This window comes from Ochotona curzoniae, unplaced genomic scaffold, assembly GCF_017591425.1.
Source record: "Ochotona curzoniae isolate NIBS_2020 unplaced genomic scaffold, NIBS_Ocur_1.0 scaffold_4937, whole genome shotgun sequence".
In the NCBI taxonomy this organism is placed as follows: Eukaryota; Metazoa; Chordata; class Mammalia; order Lagomorpha; family Ochotonidae; genus Ochotona; species Ochotona curzoniae.
In genome coordinates, this window is record NW_024467126.1 from 2531387 (window position 1) to 2549095 (window position 17709).

Genomic DNA, 17709 nt, shown 5'->3' on the forward strand with positions numbered 1-17709 from the left:
ATTTAGCATTTTATAGCGTTGAAGCATAATTTTGCTGAGCTATCATTATTTTCTACTGTGACTTGTTCTGATTTGGCGATCATCCAGTCTTTGTAGGTTCAAGTATACAATAAGCCAAAATAGTGTCCTACAAGCATGTAAATATATATGTAAGTGGATGTAAATAGGTCAGGTAGTCATGTATAAGCATGAGCTGTAAAATAATGAGGGGTCATGTGATAGGCAATCAGATATTTAGCTGTGTACACAGGAAATGAATGTTCCTGGAGACACAGCATGGCCCAGTGGAACGTGGTTTAGGTCTAGGTCTAAATCCTATTTCTGCCACTTGACTGTGTGACCTTGGACACACTGATTAACTGGGTTTCATGATCTTCCAATAAGAGTAGTTATTTCCTTCTTGCATATAAACTGCAAGTAGCAGGTGTTCAGTAAACAGTAGCTGTGTTTATTATTAATTGTAGCCCCTGGTAGCCGCTCAACAGACCTTCACTTATTTATCTGTCTTTACTGTTACACATAATTAGCTCTCTCCATGATACACCATATAATCACCAAGGTTACAGAGATTTGAAACTGTTCCAAGAAGTTGTTTTGACAATGTAAAGTACAGAAAATGCCTTTAATTGCCACCACTAATATGTGTGAATAATCCTAAATTGTTTCCAGAATTTTCTAATAACCAACTATTCATTTTTCTAATTTTTGAAATTCTGCTAATAATTTTTCTGAGAATGACCACTGTATTACATAGTTTATCTCTTTTCTATGCATTATAAAAGATTATAATATCTTGCCTATTTTCATTTTTGAAAGATTTAGTTTTTATTGGAAAGTCAGATACACAGAGAGGAGGAGAGACAGAGAAGAAGATCTTCCATTCATTGATTCACTCCCCAAGTGACTGCAGTTGCCAAAGCTGAGCCAATCTGAAGCCAGGAGCCGAGGATGGCCCAAAGCCTTGGGACTCTGCACCGCAGGGGAGACCCAGAACAGGCTCCTGGCCGTCTTTCACCTGTCCTTGACTGTTCTCCCAGGCCACAGGCAGGGAGTTGGATAGGAAGTGGGGCTGTCCCTTAGGTTCCCTGTGGGCACAGTTCCCAGCCCCAAAGGTGTCTCCCTGCAGATGTCTGAGGCTTTTAGAAAACAACACCCCCAGTTGATTCATCTGTGTGCTTGGGTTTGTGTTTGTGAGATAAGGGTTTTTTGTTGTGTTATTACAGGTTGATGAAAAGCCCAGAATACTGACAAGAGATTGTCTAATTATAAAGCATTTTTTACACAGAATCATCTTGGTGCATCCTAAGGTAGGCTGCTTTTTTTTTTTTGTACAAAGATGTTTCTTTAAGTAATGTGTTTAATCCTCTACTTTGTAGGAGATGGAAGGACGGCGCTGATTCTCTCTGACTTGTCAGACTGAATTGCTGTGGTTTCTGTGTCCTTAGGACAGCTGAATGTTGCTGGTGACAGCTGAGACGCCTGGGGGCAGGGACTTCTTTTCACTTCCTTACTTCCTTTTTTTTTTTTTTAAGATTTATTTATTTTTTATTACGAAGTCAGATATACGGAGAGGAGGACAGACAGAGAGGAAGATCTTCCCTCCGATAATTCACTCCCCAAGCGACCGCAACGGCTGGAACAATGGCTGGAAATGTGCCGATCCGAAGCCGGGAACCAGGAACTTCTTCCAGGTTTCCCATTCTGTGCAGGATCCCAAGGCTTTGGGCCGTCCTCGACTGCTTTCCCAGGCCACAAGCAGGGAGCTGGATGGGAAGTGGAGCTGTCGGGATTAGAACCGGCGCCCATATGGGATCCCAGCGTGTTCAAGGCGAGGACTTTAGCTGCTAGGCCACCGCACCGGGCCCACTTCCTTACTTTAATGTGTCACTTTAAAAATGCCTCATTTCCTTCCTCTGTGTTTCATTTCTTTTTGTCAACAAACAATGTATTAATTTTTATTGGAAAGGCAGATTTACAGAGAGAAGAGACAGAGAGGAAGATCTTCCATCCGCTGGTTCACTGCATAAGTGGCCGCAATGGCCAGAGCTGAACTAATCCGAATCCAGGATCCAGGAGCTGCTCCAGGTCTCCCACACGGGTGCAGGGTCCCAAGGCCTTGGACTGTCCTCAGCTGCTTTCCCAAGCCACAAACAGGGAGATGGTTAGAAAGTGGAGCTGTCAGGACACAAACTGGCGTCCAAATGGGATCCCAGTGTGTGCAAGGAGAGGACTTTAGCCGTTAGGCTACAGCACCAGGCCCAGTCTTCCTCCTTTTGAAAGGCTTAGTGGTTTTCTGTTGCGTGCATATACCTCATCTACCTCATCCATCCCGATAGCACATGCGCAGAAAGACGGATACCGCGGAGGCTTACCCGTGGGTTCAAAAGGCAGATTCAGGGCCCAGCGTGATGGCGTAGCGGTTAAAGTCCTCATCTTGAATGCACTGGGATCACACATGGGCGCCGGTTCTACTCCCAGCAGCCCCACTTCCCAGCTAGCTTCCTGCCAGTGACCTGGGAAAGCAGTGGAGGACGGCCCAAAGCCTTGGGACCTGCACCCGTGTGGGAGACCCGGAGGAGCTCTTATCTCATGGCTCCTGGCTTTGGCAGCACCGGCCATTGCGCTCACTTGGGGAGTGAATCATTGGACGGAAGATCTTCCTCTCTGTCTCTCTTCCTCTCTGTACATCTGCATTTCCATTGAAAATAAATAAATCTTAAAAAAAAAAAAAAAGCCAATTCAGAGAAGTAGAGGTGGGAAGCTGGTTACCAGAGACTTGGGGGTGGGAGAGGGCCGAGTGTGAGGAGTTGTTTGGCCGAGGGTGCAGGGCTCGGCAAAGAGAAGGTTCTGAGTCCTGCTTCTGCGCGGGGTGAGCGGGGCTGACATCGGAGCAGCTGAGAGTGAACGTGGAAAGCTAATGAGTGCGTTAATCAGCGTGCTTTAGTCATTCTACATTGTACACACACATCGCATTGTGCTCCATTAATTAGTGTCTGCTGTTGTGATTTCTCAATTTGAACACCGTGTCCTTTAGAGGCGCTGCAGGTGTGGTCCTGGGTCCTGCTCAGTGTCACTTCTTGTCATTTATTGTTTTGTAGATAAGATTTAACTTCCGGCTCGAGGTGAATGGGGTCCTGTCAACGAATGTCTTCAGGTCTGTCCCGATCCATGGCTTAAGATGGCAGAGTGGCACTGCGGGCTTTTTCAGCTGTGTTTGTCCTGTTTCTAGCAGATTCTTGGTTTCCTTCCTTGACCCAAAGTCTCCTTGGCATTAGTTTTCTGAGAGCCTGACATTTTTCCATTCCATATTGGCTTTTGCTAAATAAGCATATTTGTCTAAACTGTTCATGCTTACTCTAGAGAGAATGAACCTAAAACTTTCATTTTCCTCTTGGTTAATTGGTTACTGAATTTTAATCCTTTCTGGGGTGGTAGTTGCCACAAGCCAAAATTTGTATAAACAGAAATTTGTTGTGGAATCATTGAGAGATAGCTTGGTTTGGCTTTGCTTTGCAGGATAGAGGATGAACCTGCTCTGAGCTTGTCCGACACAACTGTGCTTGTCGTCAGCCATCAGCATTATGTGAGGTGAAGGGGAAAAGCATTGTCGTGCCCTCTGTGTCTTTACTGTCCTGGCGTGAGAGTGGGCGGAGGTAGAACTCGCCATCTCTAAGTGCCAGGTGCCGGCTTCCCTAGAGCAAAATGCAAGCAAACTTCAGAGTGATTTGTATTGAAAAGTGTCATTATTCCTGGCTCCTTAGAAAATATTCTAATTGACCTGAGAATATGTTTCTTTGCCCTGCTAATTCCAGTTCCATTTAGACATGAGAAGACAGAATTTAAAGGTTGCTGGAATTCTTGGGTGACGAGACACTGTGAATCCAGACAATTTGGTGATATATCACTTTATATGCATTGGCATTTTACACAGGCTTGAAAGCCATCTTTCTTCTTCCCCCTTCTTCAGGCACCAAAAAATGAATATATGGCGGAGGTGGATTATAATATGGTACAAACATAACCCATTTGTCCTGCCTTCTTGTAAAGTCCAATTACCAGAGTTCAAAATGAACATGATTTTTTTAGTCAAGGAAGGACCTATTATATGCTTAATTAATGTATTTTATTCAGTTTCTGCCGTTATTAAAATGCCCTCGGTCAACACCAATAGACTCAAGGCTTAAATCCATGGTTTTAAAATCTGTTTTCTTACATTTTGCCTAAAGCATACCTGAGTGAGAATATCTTTAGTGCTTTAAAGAAGAGAAAACATCTTTTTTTTTTAGAATTATTTTCCTAATCTTTATTCCCCAAAATACTTTCAGCACAAATGTATCAATTTGGAAAAATTTTAGTGCCTCATATTGGGGACCTGGGATGGAGGGAGGCTGGGTGGGACTTTCCCTTTGTTTCTCCCCTGGCCCCGGATACAGGGGGGAAAATGATGATATTAGTGTGGAAACAATGGTCTTACCCACTTTCCTGTAGGGCACTTTGTATCCTAAGAGGAGGAGGAAGCAAGTGCCCCATTGCATATCTGTCTGCAGACATCTGACTGCCATAGTTTTACCAACGCTTTATGGATTTGTCTCCCTGGATGGCCTGATTAGTGACAGAGAAGGGGGTCTGCTAGTGTTTTCTGTTTAGGCCAGAGTTGCTAAAAAGTCAGCACACACTTCACTAGATCTCTCCGAGGGAGAAAGGTACCCAGTCTCCTGTTGGATTACCGTGGGAGAGCAGAGTTCGATCAGATGGGATCAGCTTTATGCAATTCATGTTGTTGCGGGTGCATTACAGGTTGTGCAAAATTTTGGGAATGACGTTTTAATCATTCTTAAGGATAGTGAAAAGGTTAAATTTCTCTATTTTCTGATGGCAGTTCAGAATTTGGTACAGTGGAATCACACTGCGGCAGAATCCACCCTGTGCTGGCACAACCTGTGACTCTTCTCATTCCCGATGACGTGGCTGGCACGGACTTGCTGGGAGAGCTGGTGCTCACCACAGCTGCTGCTCTGTGCCCCGGCCCGGGGCTCCTTGCCAACCAGCCTGGCAGAATGTCTTCGGTTTCCATATCCTTTTGTTGATAAAAATCCATTGAATTATCTTTAAAAATGATTTCTGTATCCCAATTTTAGAAAATATTTTAGTGTATGTATTCTGTGTCTTGAAGCATGTAATTTGTATAAAAACAAAAAAAAATCAAATTTAAAAGCCAAGATTGAAAATATTTTCAGGAAACTGGAGGCTATAGACCTGTGTGTGGTACATTTTTCATATAACCCAGTATGACAGAGTGGAACAGGTGGCGAGGAGGGAGAGACGGACTGAGAAAGTAGTTGGGAATGAATTGTGGCATATCCCGAGTGTCGTGCTGAGAAGTGTGTCATGCTGGAAGGAATCTCTGGCAAGAGGGGAGCAGGAAGCCAGCCACTCCTGAGTGAGTGAGCCAGTGAGAGGAATGAGAGTGCATGTGCCTGACTGTGAGTGTGATGGGCATGGGAAAGTGGGAGCCATCCCAGGAACCAGTGAGGTCACCTGTGGAGGGGGCCAGGCAATGACCAAGTTTGATGTCATAATTTCTGTGTCCAGAATAGATCTACAGAGAAAAACTGATGAGCATCAGAGCTCCATTTAGGGATGTTGGAAATGCTGTAAAATTGAGTGATGATGGCTGCTTGGCTCTATAAATAAACTAAAGCCCATTTAATGGTACATTTAAATTGGGTGAATTGCATAGAGTGTGAATTATATCTGAATAGAACTGGTAAAGCTATTTTCATAGATGACCGATAGGATAATGATCCTGTCAGCAAAGTGCAAGGCAGCAGTGGTCGATTTGGGGGTGCGTACAGACGAGCTTGGCTTTAGATGTGTTGAGTGTGGCACCTGCAGGACAGCCTTTGAAGGCTGAAAACAGCCATTTAGAAATGTGAGTCTGGGCTGGTGCGGTGACCTAGTGGCTACCGGCCTCACCTTGAACACACCAGGATCCCATATGGGCGCCGGTTCTAATCCTGGCAGCTCCACTTTCCATCCAGCTCCCTGCCTGTGGCTTGGGAAAGCAGTTGAGGACGGCCCAAAGCCTTGGGATCCTGCACGGCATAGGAAACTTGGAGGAAGTTCCTGGCTCCTGATCAGTGCAGCACTGGCCATTGCGCTCACTTGGGGAGTGAGTCATCAGACGGAAGATCTTCCTCTCTGTCTCTCCTCCTCTCTGTATATCTGACTTTCCAATAAGAATAAATAAAATCTTAAAAAAAAAAAGAAAAAAATATTAGTCTGCAGTGTGCGAGGCGTCAGATTCGACAGTACAGATTTTCAGTTGATTTGCTCCATCGGTAAGGGTAGTATAGAGCATTACACAAGAGTGCAAATGCTGGATTACCACTTAGCTGTGTTACTTAGCTAGCCTGCACTGTTACTTCTTCAGTTTTGAAACGGAAATAATAATATCTACCTCATAGATTTGCTTATTTTCCCTTGCAAGGGTTTTCGGTTGTTACTCTTTGGGGATTTTTTTTTTTCTTTTTTTTTTTTTAGAGATAGTTATAATATGCCGCTGACACATGCCACTCCTTGACACGTAAGTGACACTGGTCATTATTACCACTCTCTGTAGAGGTCGTTGGAGTAAGTGAAGCTTCAGCCTTCTTATTCTTCTTCACTCGTCTTCAGAAGACTATATAAAGAACAACAAGAGGGTTAATGCGACAGGTGTCGTAAGAGATCTGTTTTAGCAACAAGTAAAGGCAGGATAGTGATGAAGGCCACGTGCGGGCATTTTACAGCTGCACACATGATTTTTCCTAATTTTTGGAAAGTTCAGAGGGCATTAAGTACAGAATAAGCCCTCAATTACAATCATTTCCAGTTCTGAACTGAAGGCAGGAGCCAGAAACTTCTTTCAGGTTTCTCACGTGGTGCAGGGGCCCAAGGACTTAAGCCACCCTCTGTTGCTTTCCCAAGTCATAAACAGAAAGCTCGATTGGAAATAGAACAGCCAAGACATAAACCAGTGCCCATAAGGGATACCAGCACTTCTGGCAGAGGATTAGCTTGCTATGCCATTATGCTGGCCCCTGTTGAGCTGATTTAAAAAAAAAAAAAAGGACTTATTTTAAAGGGTCAGCACTGTTTTATATCAGCCTAACTTTCTGCCTGCTGTGCCAGCATCCCATATGGCTGCTCCACTTCTAACCAGCTCCCTGCTGATGACTTGGGAAAGCAGCAGAGGTTGGCCCCATCCTTGGGCTTCTGCACCCGTGCGGGAGGTCTGGAGGAAGCTCCCAACTCCTGACTTTGGATCAGCTTAGCTTTGGCCGTTGTGGCTGTTTTGGGAGTAAGCCAATAGATGGGAAATCTGATTCTTTTTCTCAGTCTTGTTCTCTTTGTCTTTGTAGTTCAAATAAAACAGAGAAACGAACAAAGAAAACAGGGCTTGAAGTGGAAGTAGTGAAGTGATTGGCTTGATGTACTTAAAACATTTTTGTTTATTTTTGAAAGACAGAATCACAGAGAGAGGGAGAGACACAGAAAGAGATACGCTCTGTCCGTGGTTCACTCCTTGAAAAGCCACAATGGCCTGGGCTGGACCAGGTCAATGCCAGGTGCCAGGAGTTTCTTCCGGCTCCCGTGTGGGTGCAAGGGGCCAAGCACTTAAGCCATCATCTACTCTTTCCCTGACAGATGAATGGGGAACTGACTAGGAAGTGGAGCAGCCAGCTCTTGAACCAGCACCCATATGGGATGCTGGCACTACGAGTGGTGGCTTAATGCACTAAGCTCCACTGCCAGACATTTAGTCAGTTCTACAATTGGGTGAATAAGCAGTCCCAGTTCTGTACCTTTGCTCAGATTCCTTAAACACAAATTTCTGTGGATCCTAGTGGGTCTGTTTCTGGTATCTCACCGATATTCAGCATGGAAGAGGTTTAATAAGTTATTACATAGCATTCTTGTCTGTTTCTGGGATTGTGAATCAGATCAATGTTATGTTTACCTTCTACAAGGTAAACATATGGAAACTAAAATTTGGCAGTTCTCTTTAACAGCTCTACATATTTCTATATGGACCTTTAGGTCTTCCTCTGATGTTGTCAGCGTGGGAGGAACCAATCACCGCAGTCTTCAAAGATACCTCTTATTTCATCGACTGGAAGAAATATAATTTGTGTGTGACACCCAATTTGGATCTTGACTTGGACAGAGGTGTACAAGTATCTCCCTCTCTTTGTACAGGAATGAGAAAAATCCAGAGAGTATTAGAGAAATTGAAGTAAATACAAATATATACATAGCAGGTGTATACAAATGCAGGACCCAGGGATTGATGGCTTAGGCAGGAGCGTGGGATGGGATTGACTGAGTTTCTGAGTCCACTTGGAGTGAGGCAAGTAAGCAGGGAGAGCTCCAACAACAGAGCCTAACTGGGTCAGCATTGTCAGCTGCCACTGCTGTCTCCCCTCTTCCTGGTCCTTCTAGAACCTGCTTGGAGCTGTAACCTAGTGCATCAACTCTAGGGCTTTAGAAAAGTGAGGAAGGGTGTGAGGACACCTTGAAACATAGAGGAGAAATGCTTCTCGATGGAGTAAGAACATTCACATCAAGGTTAAAGCTAAAACAGCACAGATGTGAGACATCAACAGCAGTCAGCCTGCGAAGCTGGCTATAAAGTCACATTGAATTCTGGAGAGTCATGCTAATATCCAGGTGGTTAATAACTGAACCAGTAAGTAAACCTGGGAAGTAGGAGCATCGCCCATGGGCTGGTCTCTGGGAGGCTCACAGCACTGGGCATGCCCGCTGCAAACTAGGTAGGATCTTTGCAAACGTGGATGGTGTCAGGTTATTTGGATTCTGAAGAAAGTAAGGAAAGGCTTCCTGGGTTGTGACTGGCAGGGCAGAGTGAAGCCTCTGGGGATTGGGCAGTGTTTCAGGGGAAATGATGGCTCCTCACTGATGAGGTGAGCCTGGGAAGCTTCATTTGTTTTTTCTCTCTGGTAGGTAGTTATTCCACGGGATGGGGCTTGGAGGAAGGGATCCCTGGATGGGGTTCTGGAGGAGATCATTTTGTGAGGAAGGGATCAGCAGTCAGGGCTTTGCAAAGGGATGGCACATTTGAATTTCTAGGGAAATCCTTCTCTGTTCATTTATAGTTTCAGGATTTGTTAACTTCATATATTTCTTTGCCAAGTCATGATATACCTGAGCTTGCTCATTTGGAAATGGATAGGTAGAAATGACCCATAGTTCCTCCCGTGTTACTGTAAGGGGCAGAATTCAAATCTGCAGAGGTGCTTCTCTATCTGGAATGTAGCAGTGTCCTGACTGTTATGGAGGATTGAGGTGCTAGAAAGTGACCACAGGGCATTGGACACTTGAAAATCTAAACGTCAGATAGAATTGGGGTTACAAACACAGATTTTGGAGTCAACCTAATGAGAGCTAAAACTCAGTTCCACCGCTTACCAACTCAGGGTAAGCAAAGCATTTAATCTGCATATGCATCTTCTCTTATCTGTAAAATGTTATAAAAGTAGGTCCCATCCCATAGTTGTGTGGTGAAGTCTAAATGTTAAAATAATGCTTGCAAAGAAATTAATATGATACCTGGTACATAGCACAAGTTAGTCATTCGTCATCGTTATTATGACTCAAGTTAGAATCTGGCCACTGCTAGCTGCTGGTCACATCTACCTCACAAAAGTATGTAGGAAATAGATGAGTTTTTGAGAAATACTATCCAGTAAATGCAAGGGAGTGCTGTGGGGTTTGCATTTTACACACCCAGTTGTTATGTTGATGTTCTTCTGTGAGTCGCTGTTACTGCCTCTCCGATGAGGAGAAAAACGGGGTCAGGAGGAAGAAGTGAGCGAGTCACACTCCCGTTCTCAGCTCTCTTCGGTCAAGCACTATGAGGACTCACGCTGACCTGTGTGGAATGCCTTGTCCTGCAGATTCGCTGCTTCCAGATGTGAGTTACCGGGTGGTGTCCCGTCAAGGGGAGCAGTCTCAAGGACAGACCCTGCTGCTTTTCCTCTTTGTGGATTTCCACAGTGGATTTCCAGTCCAGCCAATAGAGAGCTGGGGTAGGTACAAGAGGATGGGTGAGCCAAAACCCACGAGGCTAAAGGGAGCCCCTGTGTAACGCACACATCGGAATTAGATATAGCCCTTAGAAGAAAGAATACCAGGGAAACACCTTGCTTAGTAAGTTAAATTATTTGCCCTATAGACAAGTCTATATGTCACTTAAATGATGACATGCTCAAATCTTATGGGCCAGAAATCAGCAGCCATTCCTATGGTACTTCCTAGAGGTGTACACCTTGGATCAGTGGTTCTCAACTTTAGCTGCAATTCTAAATATTTCTAAGATACATCCAACTTCACCTACAGAGTCCGGTTCCCTTGGGCGTGGATGGGGCTCACATCTCCATGTGTTTTAGTCTGAGGTGATTGTGCTGCACAGCAGGCTTGAGAACTCCGATTCCGCCCTTCTGCGTGGAAACAGCCAGGCCGGGGGCTGGGGCACGTATCTACTATGTGGGCGATAGTCTGCTGTAAGGAAGGTACTCTCTGTTGAAGAGAGATTATACAGTGGCTTAAGTTTGTCATTCATGACATGCCTCCCCCAGATCACTATCGCCAGAATTACTGGAAATTGCAGCTTCCTGGACCACTGATCAACCATTTGCTGTAATGTGAAACTCTGATATAGCTTAAGAATCTTCATTTTTAAAAAGATTCCCAAGTGATTCTAAAATATAGTAAAATATAAAATTAAGTGTAATTGATTTATGCATCTTTAAGATTTATTTATTCTGAAAGTGATACGGGGCAGGGGCAGATTTTGAAATTGCACTCGTTTCCAGCTGCTGGTTCACTCCCACATGGCCGCAGTGGCCAGCACTGGGCTAGGCTTACCAGCACTGGGCTAGGCTGAAGCCAGAAGCCAGGTGCTTCATCTGGGTCCACCATGTGTGTACCAAGGGCCCAAGCATTTGGGCCATTTTCTACTGCTTTTTCCAACCCATTGGCAGGAAGCTGGATTGGAAGTGGAGCAGCCAGAACTTAAACTAGCACTCATATGAGAAACCTGTGTTGCAGACAACAGCTGTGCTACAATGCTGGCCCTGGCTTGGGCGTTTTAACCCAGCAAGACTTAGGACATACATTTAGTGATTCCTGAATGTCCTAATGTCCTCCTAAACTCTGAGGGAAGCAATGAGAACTGGAGGTTACACGGGCTTGGAGGAAGTCCTGAGCCTCCCTTCTGGGGCCTCTGTTGCGTGTGTGGTGCTCCTCTCTGCGGGTCACCGTGGCCTTAGGGGACTGTGCTCTGCAGGCATGCCAGTGCTGTGTCGTGTGGCCCTGAGCCCACTGTCCTGTGACTGTAACCCTGTTCAGGGCTGCTCACAGTGACTGCTGCCAACTGTCTGTGGAACACACCCTAGCCAGCTCTGGGATTCTTCCCTCCAGGCCCCTCCTGCTTTTTCCCTGCACAGACACGCTCTGGAGAGGAGTTGCTGGGCTGGCGCTTGCAGCTCTCGATCCGAGGAGCTCATGTTCTTTGCCTCCATTGATTACGGCCAGGGGAATGAGAAATAGGAGAGACTTGAGCTGAGGAGGTGTCTGTGCGTCCTAACCGTCACCTGGCCTGTGTTCGTGTGAGTCGTGGGGAGGTGTCTGTGCGTCCTAACCGTCACCTGGCCTGTGTTCGTGTGAGTCAAGGTTGATAAGAACAACTAAATACTGTGAAAGAGAATGTAGGGTGAGGCCATGAGACCTGGATTTGAGGTTGCTCTGGTAGTGTGGGTTAAGCCACATCATCTTGTGTTGGAATGCCCATTGAGTCCAGCTGCTTGCTTCCAATCCAGCTTCCTACTGGCGGTTCTGGGAAGGCAGCAGAGGATTGCTCAAGGGCTTGGGCCCCTGCCTTCCGTATGAGAGACTAGGATGGATTCCTGATGGATTCCTGGCCCATACCTGGCTACTGTGGCTGTGTAGGGAGTGAATGAGCAGATGAAAGATCTCTTTATCTATAGTATGTAAATTGTTTATTATTAGTAATTAAGTCTCTTTTTTGAAAAATAATTAGACTTGATAATATCAGAGACCCTTCTAGTCTAGAGACCCCTTAAGGCAAATTCTGCTACCCCCTTGTAATTTTTTGAAAAGAATTATTTATTTTCTATTGGAAAGACAAATATACAGAGAGGAGGAGAAGCAGACAAATCTTCCATTCGCTGCTCCATTCCCCAAGTGGCTACAACTAAAGCCAGAAGCTTCTTCCAGGTCTCCCTCACAGGTGCAGGGTCCCAAGGCTTTGGGTCGTCCTCAACTGCTGAGGACTTTAGCCACTAGGCCACTGTGCTGGGCCCAGTTTTTTCTTTTAGGTTAGAGTTATTTGAGATTTGTCTAAATATGAGAGGCAGATTTACATAAAGAGAGAGGAAGAGACAGAGAAAGGCCCTTCTTTCTGCTGGTTCACTCCCCAGATGGATGCAACAGCTAGAGCTGAGCCGATCTAAAGACGGGCTTCTTCTGGCTCTCCCATGTGGGTTCAGGGTCCCAAGGCATTGAGCCATCCTCCCAGGCTATAGGCAGGAAGCTGGATTAGAAATGGAGCAGGGCCTGGCACAGTAGCCTAGCAGCTAAAGTCCTCACCTTGAATGTGTTGGGATCCCATATGGGCACCGGTTCTAATCCCGGCAGTTCCACTCCCCATCCAGCTCCCTGCTTGTGGCCTGGGGAAGCAGTTGAGGACGGCCAAAGCCTTGGTCTCTCTGCATGGGAGACCTGGAGGAGATTCTTAGATCCTGGCTTCAGATTGGCGCAGCACCAGCTGCTGCGGTCACTTGCGGAGTAAATCATCGGACAGAAGGTCTTCTTCTCTGTCTCTTCTCCTCTCTGTATATCTGACTTTCCAGTAAGAATAAATCAATCTTTAAAAGAAAAAGAAAAAAGGAAATGGAATAGCAGGGACTTGAACCAGTACCCATTTAGGATGTTGGCACTGCAGATGGATGATTAACGTGATCAGCCACTGTGCAACTCCCCTACCAGAAGGTGACCCTGAGATCATGTAACTTGATACCATGTTCTCAGTCCTCTTGAACATGCTTTGAGGGCTCAGATTTCCCAGAAACCAATGTCACTCTTCTTGCAGTATTATTGCACATTAGATACTTCTGTGTAGCTTGGCTCTGAACACCTCAGATGTTTTAGCAGTTGTCCTCAGTATTGGATTAAAAAGAAATTCATGCCACCGAGAAAGGGGCCCCACTTTGCCATCCCCTTGAATCTGGATGGTACCTCCATGAGACTTGGTTCACATCGACCAAGTCTTGGTACTCTCATCTGGTGTGCGAGATACAGGCCACATGGACTTGCGTGGGCAGCCAGCAGGACCCGGACAAGAAGGCCAAGAAGTCCTATTTCAGTTTCCCCTAGGTCCCACAAGAAAGAGGCTGGACATCCTCAGGCCCTCTGAGATGGACAGGAGCTCCACAGGACCCCGGGGGCACTTAGTCCCATTCCAGGAGCTCCCGGCCCTCCACCAACAGCAGGAGCCAGATGTCCGCACACAACACACAACCACACACCCACAGACTGCACACCTGCATAACCACACATCCACACACCCACACATCACATACCCCACACACCCACGCAACACACATCCACACACTCACACACCCACACAACACACGTCCACACACACACACACCCACAGAACACACACTCACACACCCATAGGACACACACCCACAGAACATACACTCACACATCCACACACTCACACACCCACACAACACACGTCCACACACACACACCCACAGAACACACACTCACACACCACACACACACACATCCACATCCCACATACCCACACAACACACGTCCACATACTCACCCACAGAACACACACACACACACACACACACACTCATACAGCCAGTCAACAAACACCACACACAGCCAGACTACATATCTACACACTCACACATCCATACACCCACACACTACACACCCCACATACCCACCCACATCCCACACACCACACACCCACACAACACATAACCACACATCTGCACAACATATACCTACACACAAACACATCCAGACCCACACTCCCCCGAGGCCCGTGGCAGGAGCAGGCCAGGATGCATGGCTGGACAGTGCGGCACTGCCGGGATCCATGCCGTGGAGGCAGCGCTGCCGGGGGCTCAGGCCCTGCCTCTCTCCTCTCACAGTCTGGCTCTGGGGTTGGGCCCTTTGGGAATGCTTTCTAAACATGGCTGGTAATGTCGTCTTCACGTCCCCTGCCGATTTCAGAGGGAAAGAGTGAGATGGAGAGAGAAGCGTTTGCCTAAGTTGCAGACGTCAACTACTTGGACGTTGCCAGGATGTAATTTTTGCCAGCAGTTTCAACAAACTTGTGTTGATACGAAATGGTAATTTCATTTCCATTGCACTGGCTTTTGACATTGTTGATAATAGTATTCAGTTCATTAAAGTTCCTTCCGAGAAGAAAAAGGAAGAAATTAATCACGGCATTAGTAAGCCTAAGTGTGTTTTCTGTCTTGCCCAGCTGGTGGCTCGGGAGCGGTCTCTGAGGGGGCTGGGAAGGATGCAGTAACGCTGCCCCTCCTCCCCCTCGTCTTCCTCCAGGATCGCCCAGGAAACAGATTGCGCACAATTACAGTCTGTCTCCATGTGTCGTTTTAAAAATCACTGACTTGGCCTCCTGCCCACCTTGTCATGGTAACTTTTCTACGATTAACTCGTTCTGCTGCGACGTCAAGATCATGTGGTGGGCTTGAGCAGTTTGCGGAGTGACCTTTGGCCCTGTGCGCGCATGTGTCTGCTTTCAGAGAGACCTCATTTCTTGAGGCTGTTCTTAGGACTGACTGTAGAAACGGGAATCCATATGGTGCCTGAACATTGCGTCAGTACTGTCCCGGTGAACAGTGTGCATTTGTACAGCGCACACTTGAGAACGCTTCACATCTCACCCCGGGTATCCCCACCAGCGTGCCGTGAGACCAGGCGCTGCACGGAGGCGAGAAGGGAAAGTGACTTGTTCACTTCCAGTTGCTGATAAAGTTGACCCTGGAATAGGTGTTCTTTGTCTCTGACTCCAGACTTCTTTTGAACCAACCACATTACTCCCTCCTCCAGAAAAGAATTATTGTGCTTTATGTAAACGTTCCTTCTGGCATGCATTTTTACTTTTATTTTAAAAGGTTTATTCTATGTTTATTTGAACGAGACAGAGAGAAAGGTCTCCCATGTGCAGGTTCACTCCCCACATGGCCACAGCAGCCTGAGCTAGGCCTATCCAAAGCCGGGAGCCAGGAGCTTCCTCCAGGTCTCCCACATGGGCGCAGAGCCGTCCTCTGATGATTTCCCAGGCCGTAAGTAGGGAGCTGGATGGGAAGTGGAATGTGGCTCGCGGGCAGCCTCATCGTGATGACGCGCATGCGCTTCTCTGAGTGATGTCCAGCAGAGGTGCCTGTGCCCACTGTGTCAGAACTAACTCCATGTAGAAGGACCTTGTGCCTGTTGTCAGCTTCTGTCATGTTCTTACCAAAGTGTATCAGAAAGAACCGCCCTGTTGCCTGCAGTGGCTCACCACACATCACCTTGGCTGGCAGTGCGATGGCTTAGAGACGTTCCACGAGGCCCACCCTCTCCCTTCTGTCCGATGGCAGTCACTGTTGTCCTTGTGGTATATTTGTAGTGTGAAATGAACTTAGCCTCTCCTTTGCTTCTTCAGAAAGAAGATTGTTTAATTTTCTTGAGCTTTTTTTTTTTTCCTTTATAAGTGGACATTGGGTGGGTTTGGAAGATTTGGGTGATGGGAGAGACACAAAGGTTTGTGTTTAAAGAAAAAGTAATTGCTTGTGGATAGGACAAGGAACGTCTTCTTCCAAGAGGCCCCGCGCCCAGTCCTGGCCCTGGCCCAGCGCACAGGAGCAGGACATCTTGACGTCCTTGTCCATTCTCTGACTTCTCCCTTTTTAGGGGTCCACACTCTGCTCACAGCGCATCTTGGTGCCGTCCTCAGAGAGAGCTGCCACAGGGTGCGAGAGTCGGTCCAGTTCATCGTGGACCAAGTCCTGCAGCAGCAGCAGCAGGCAGCCAAGGTAGTGAGAACGGCCCAGCTCCTTCCTCTTGTTCTGGGAGTAAGAGAGGGCAAGGCCTGGAGTCCTTACCCTCCCTGTTGCTCTCCTCTTGGGTCGCCTGGAATTCAAGCTCTAACTTAGGCTGTGTGGTCTTACCTCCTAATGGATGGGCTTGAATAAACAGGCACAGAAGTAGCAGTCAAAGTGGCTGGTGACGAGCCCGAGCCTGGCCTGTGCGTCTCCCCTTCCCTCACGGACTCGGGCTGCTGCCTCACTAAGCTTTTCCTTCCTCTCCCATTTCCTAAGTCTTCTTCCAGTACTTTCTCTTCTTTGGGGGCGGGGGAGGGGTGAGATTGATTTCTGTATTTGAAAGGCAGAGCAGGAAAGAAAGAGTATGTAAACATGTACTCTTGCATTTGCTAGTTCATTTCCCGAATGGCCAGAACAGCAAGGGTTGGGCCAGACTGAAGCCAGGAGACAGTTGCTCCGTCTAGGTCTCCCATTGTGTGCAGGGCCCAAGCACTCAGCCTCCACTGCCTGCCGCACATGTCAGCAGGAAAGCGGGATGCAAGTGGAGGAGCTGGGACTGGTCTGCTCTTGATATGGGATGTCAGTTTCACAAGTGGCAACTTAATTCCCGGTGCCACAACACCAGCCCCAGGACTTTCTCTTCCTATCTGACTTCTCGATTCTTCCGTTCTATGTAGTTTTGGTGATACATTCCTAACTTTGTTTGACTCTTTTTCAGACAACACACACATACACTAAGAGAATAAGAATTAATGCTTTCCTTTATAAACAGTATGTCAGTTCCTATTAATGCCGTAATGTTTGTCTGTGGAGGCATGAAAGGAGAGGGCACTTAACAATTTTATTGTAATCGCTAAGGGTCATAATGTGAAGAGATACTGTGATCTCAGTAAGTGCTGCCGGAACTGGGGTGGGGTGGGAAGGGGAGGACGTTGTTGAAATCCTACCCCCTTTGGAACCTCTGGCCCCTTGGGGGTCCTCTGAGCCAGCAGCATGGTCCTAATGCGGTCTCATCCTTTCTTCTGTCCCCCAGTCCCAGCAGAGGCTGCAGGCCTCCCTGTCTGTGGCTGTGAATTCCATCCTCACCGTTGTGACTGGGAGCACCAGCAGCAGCTTCCGGGAGACGTGTCTCCAGGCCCTTCAGGTTAGGAGACCTGGGGAGGCTGGCCAGTTCAGGTGTTTGTGTCTCTGAAGCACATACTGGTGTTGGCAGGGCTTTTAAACACGTGGCCCGACTGTGAGCCCACTTAGGACTAGGCCTAAGGGAGTTCAGAAGTGCTTGTGGAATGGACAGGAGTGGGCCCACTCTTTTATCAATGAGAACATTCATTCTTTCGATACCTACTTCCTTTCGGTCACACAGCTAGATCAGAGCCAAGTTAGGATTAGATGAGTGAGCACCAGTGCCGCTTCATGGTGACAGTGTGCCAGGAGCAGCTGAGCAGCCAGAAGTCCACGTATGAGGCAATATGTGGGTGTCAGGGGTTTGGGAATCAGAGGCTTGGCTTCAAATACTCACTTACTGACTAGCTGTGTGGATTGA

The 17709-nt window shown here is 47.0% G+C and overlaps 1 protein-coding gene across 1 annotated transcript in view; it reads left to right on the top strand.

Annotated features, from left to right (window-relative positions):
• CUNH11orf80 (chromosome unknown C11orf80 homolog) overlaps nucleotides 1–17709 on the top strand; it is an 84031-nt gene that overhangs the window by 56791 nt on the left and 9531 nt on the right. The window contains exons 3-10 of the mRNA XM_040970805.1: nucleotides 1224–1307; nucleotides 3099–3154; nucleotides 3517–3588; nucleotides 4880–5066; nucleotides 8055–8211; nucleotides 9960–10091; nucleotides 16036–16157; nucleotides 17200–17310. Coding sequence (XP_040826739.1) covers nucleotides 1224–1307; nucleotides 3099–3154; nucleotides 3517–3588; nucleotides 4880–5066; nucleotides 8055–8211; nucleotides 9960–10091; nucleotides 16036–16157; nucleotides 17200–17310 — 921 coding nt within the window. The remainder of the gene's footprint in view (nucleotides 1–1223; nucleotides 1308–3098; nucleotides 3155–3516; nucleotides 3589–4879; nucleotides 5067–8054; nucleotides 8212–9959; nucleotides 10092–16035; nucleotides 16158–17199; nucleotides 17311–17709) is intronic.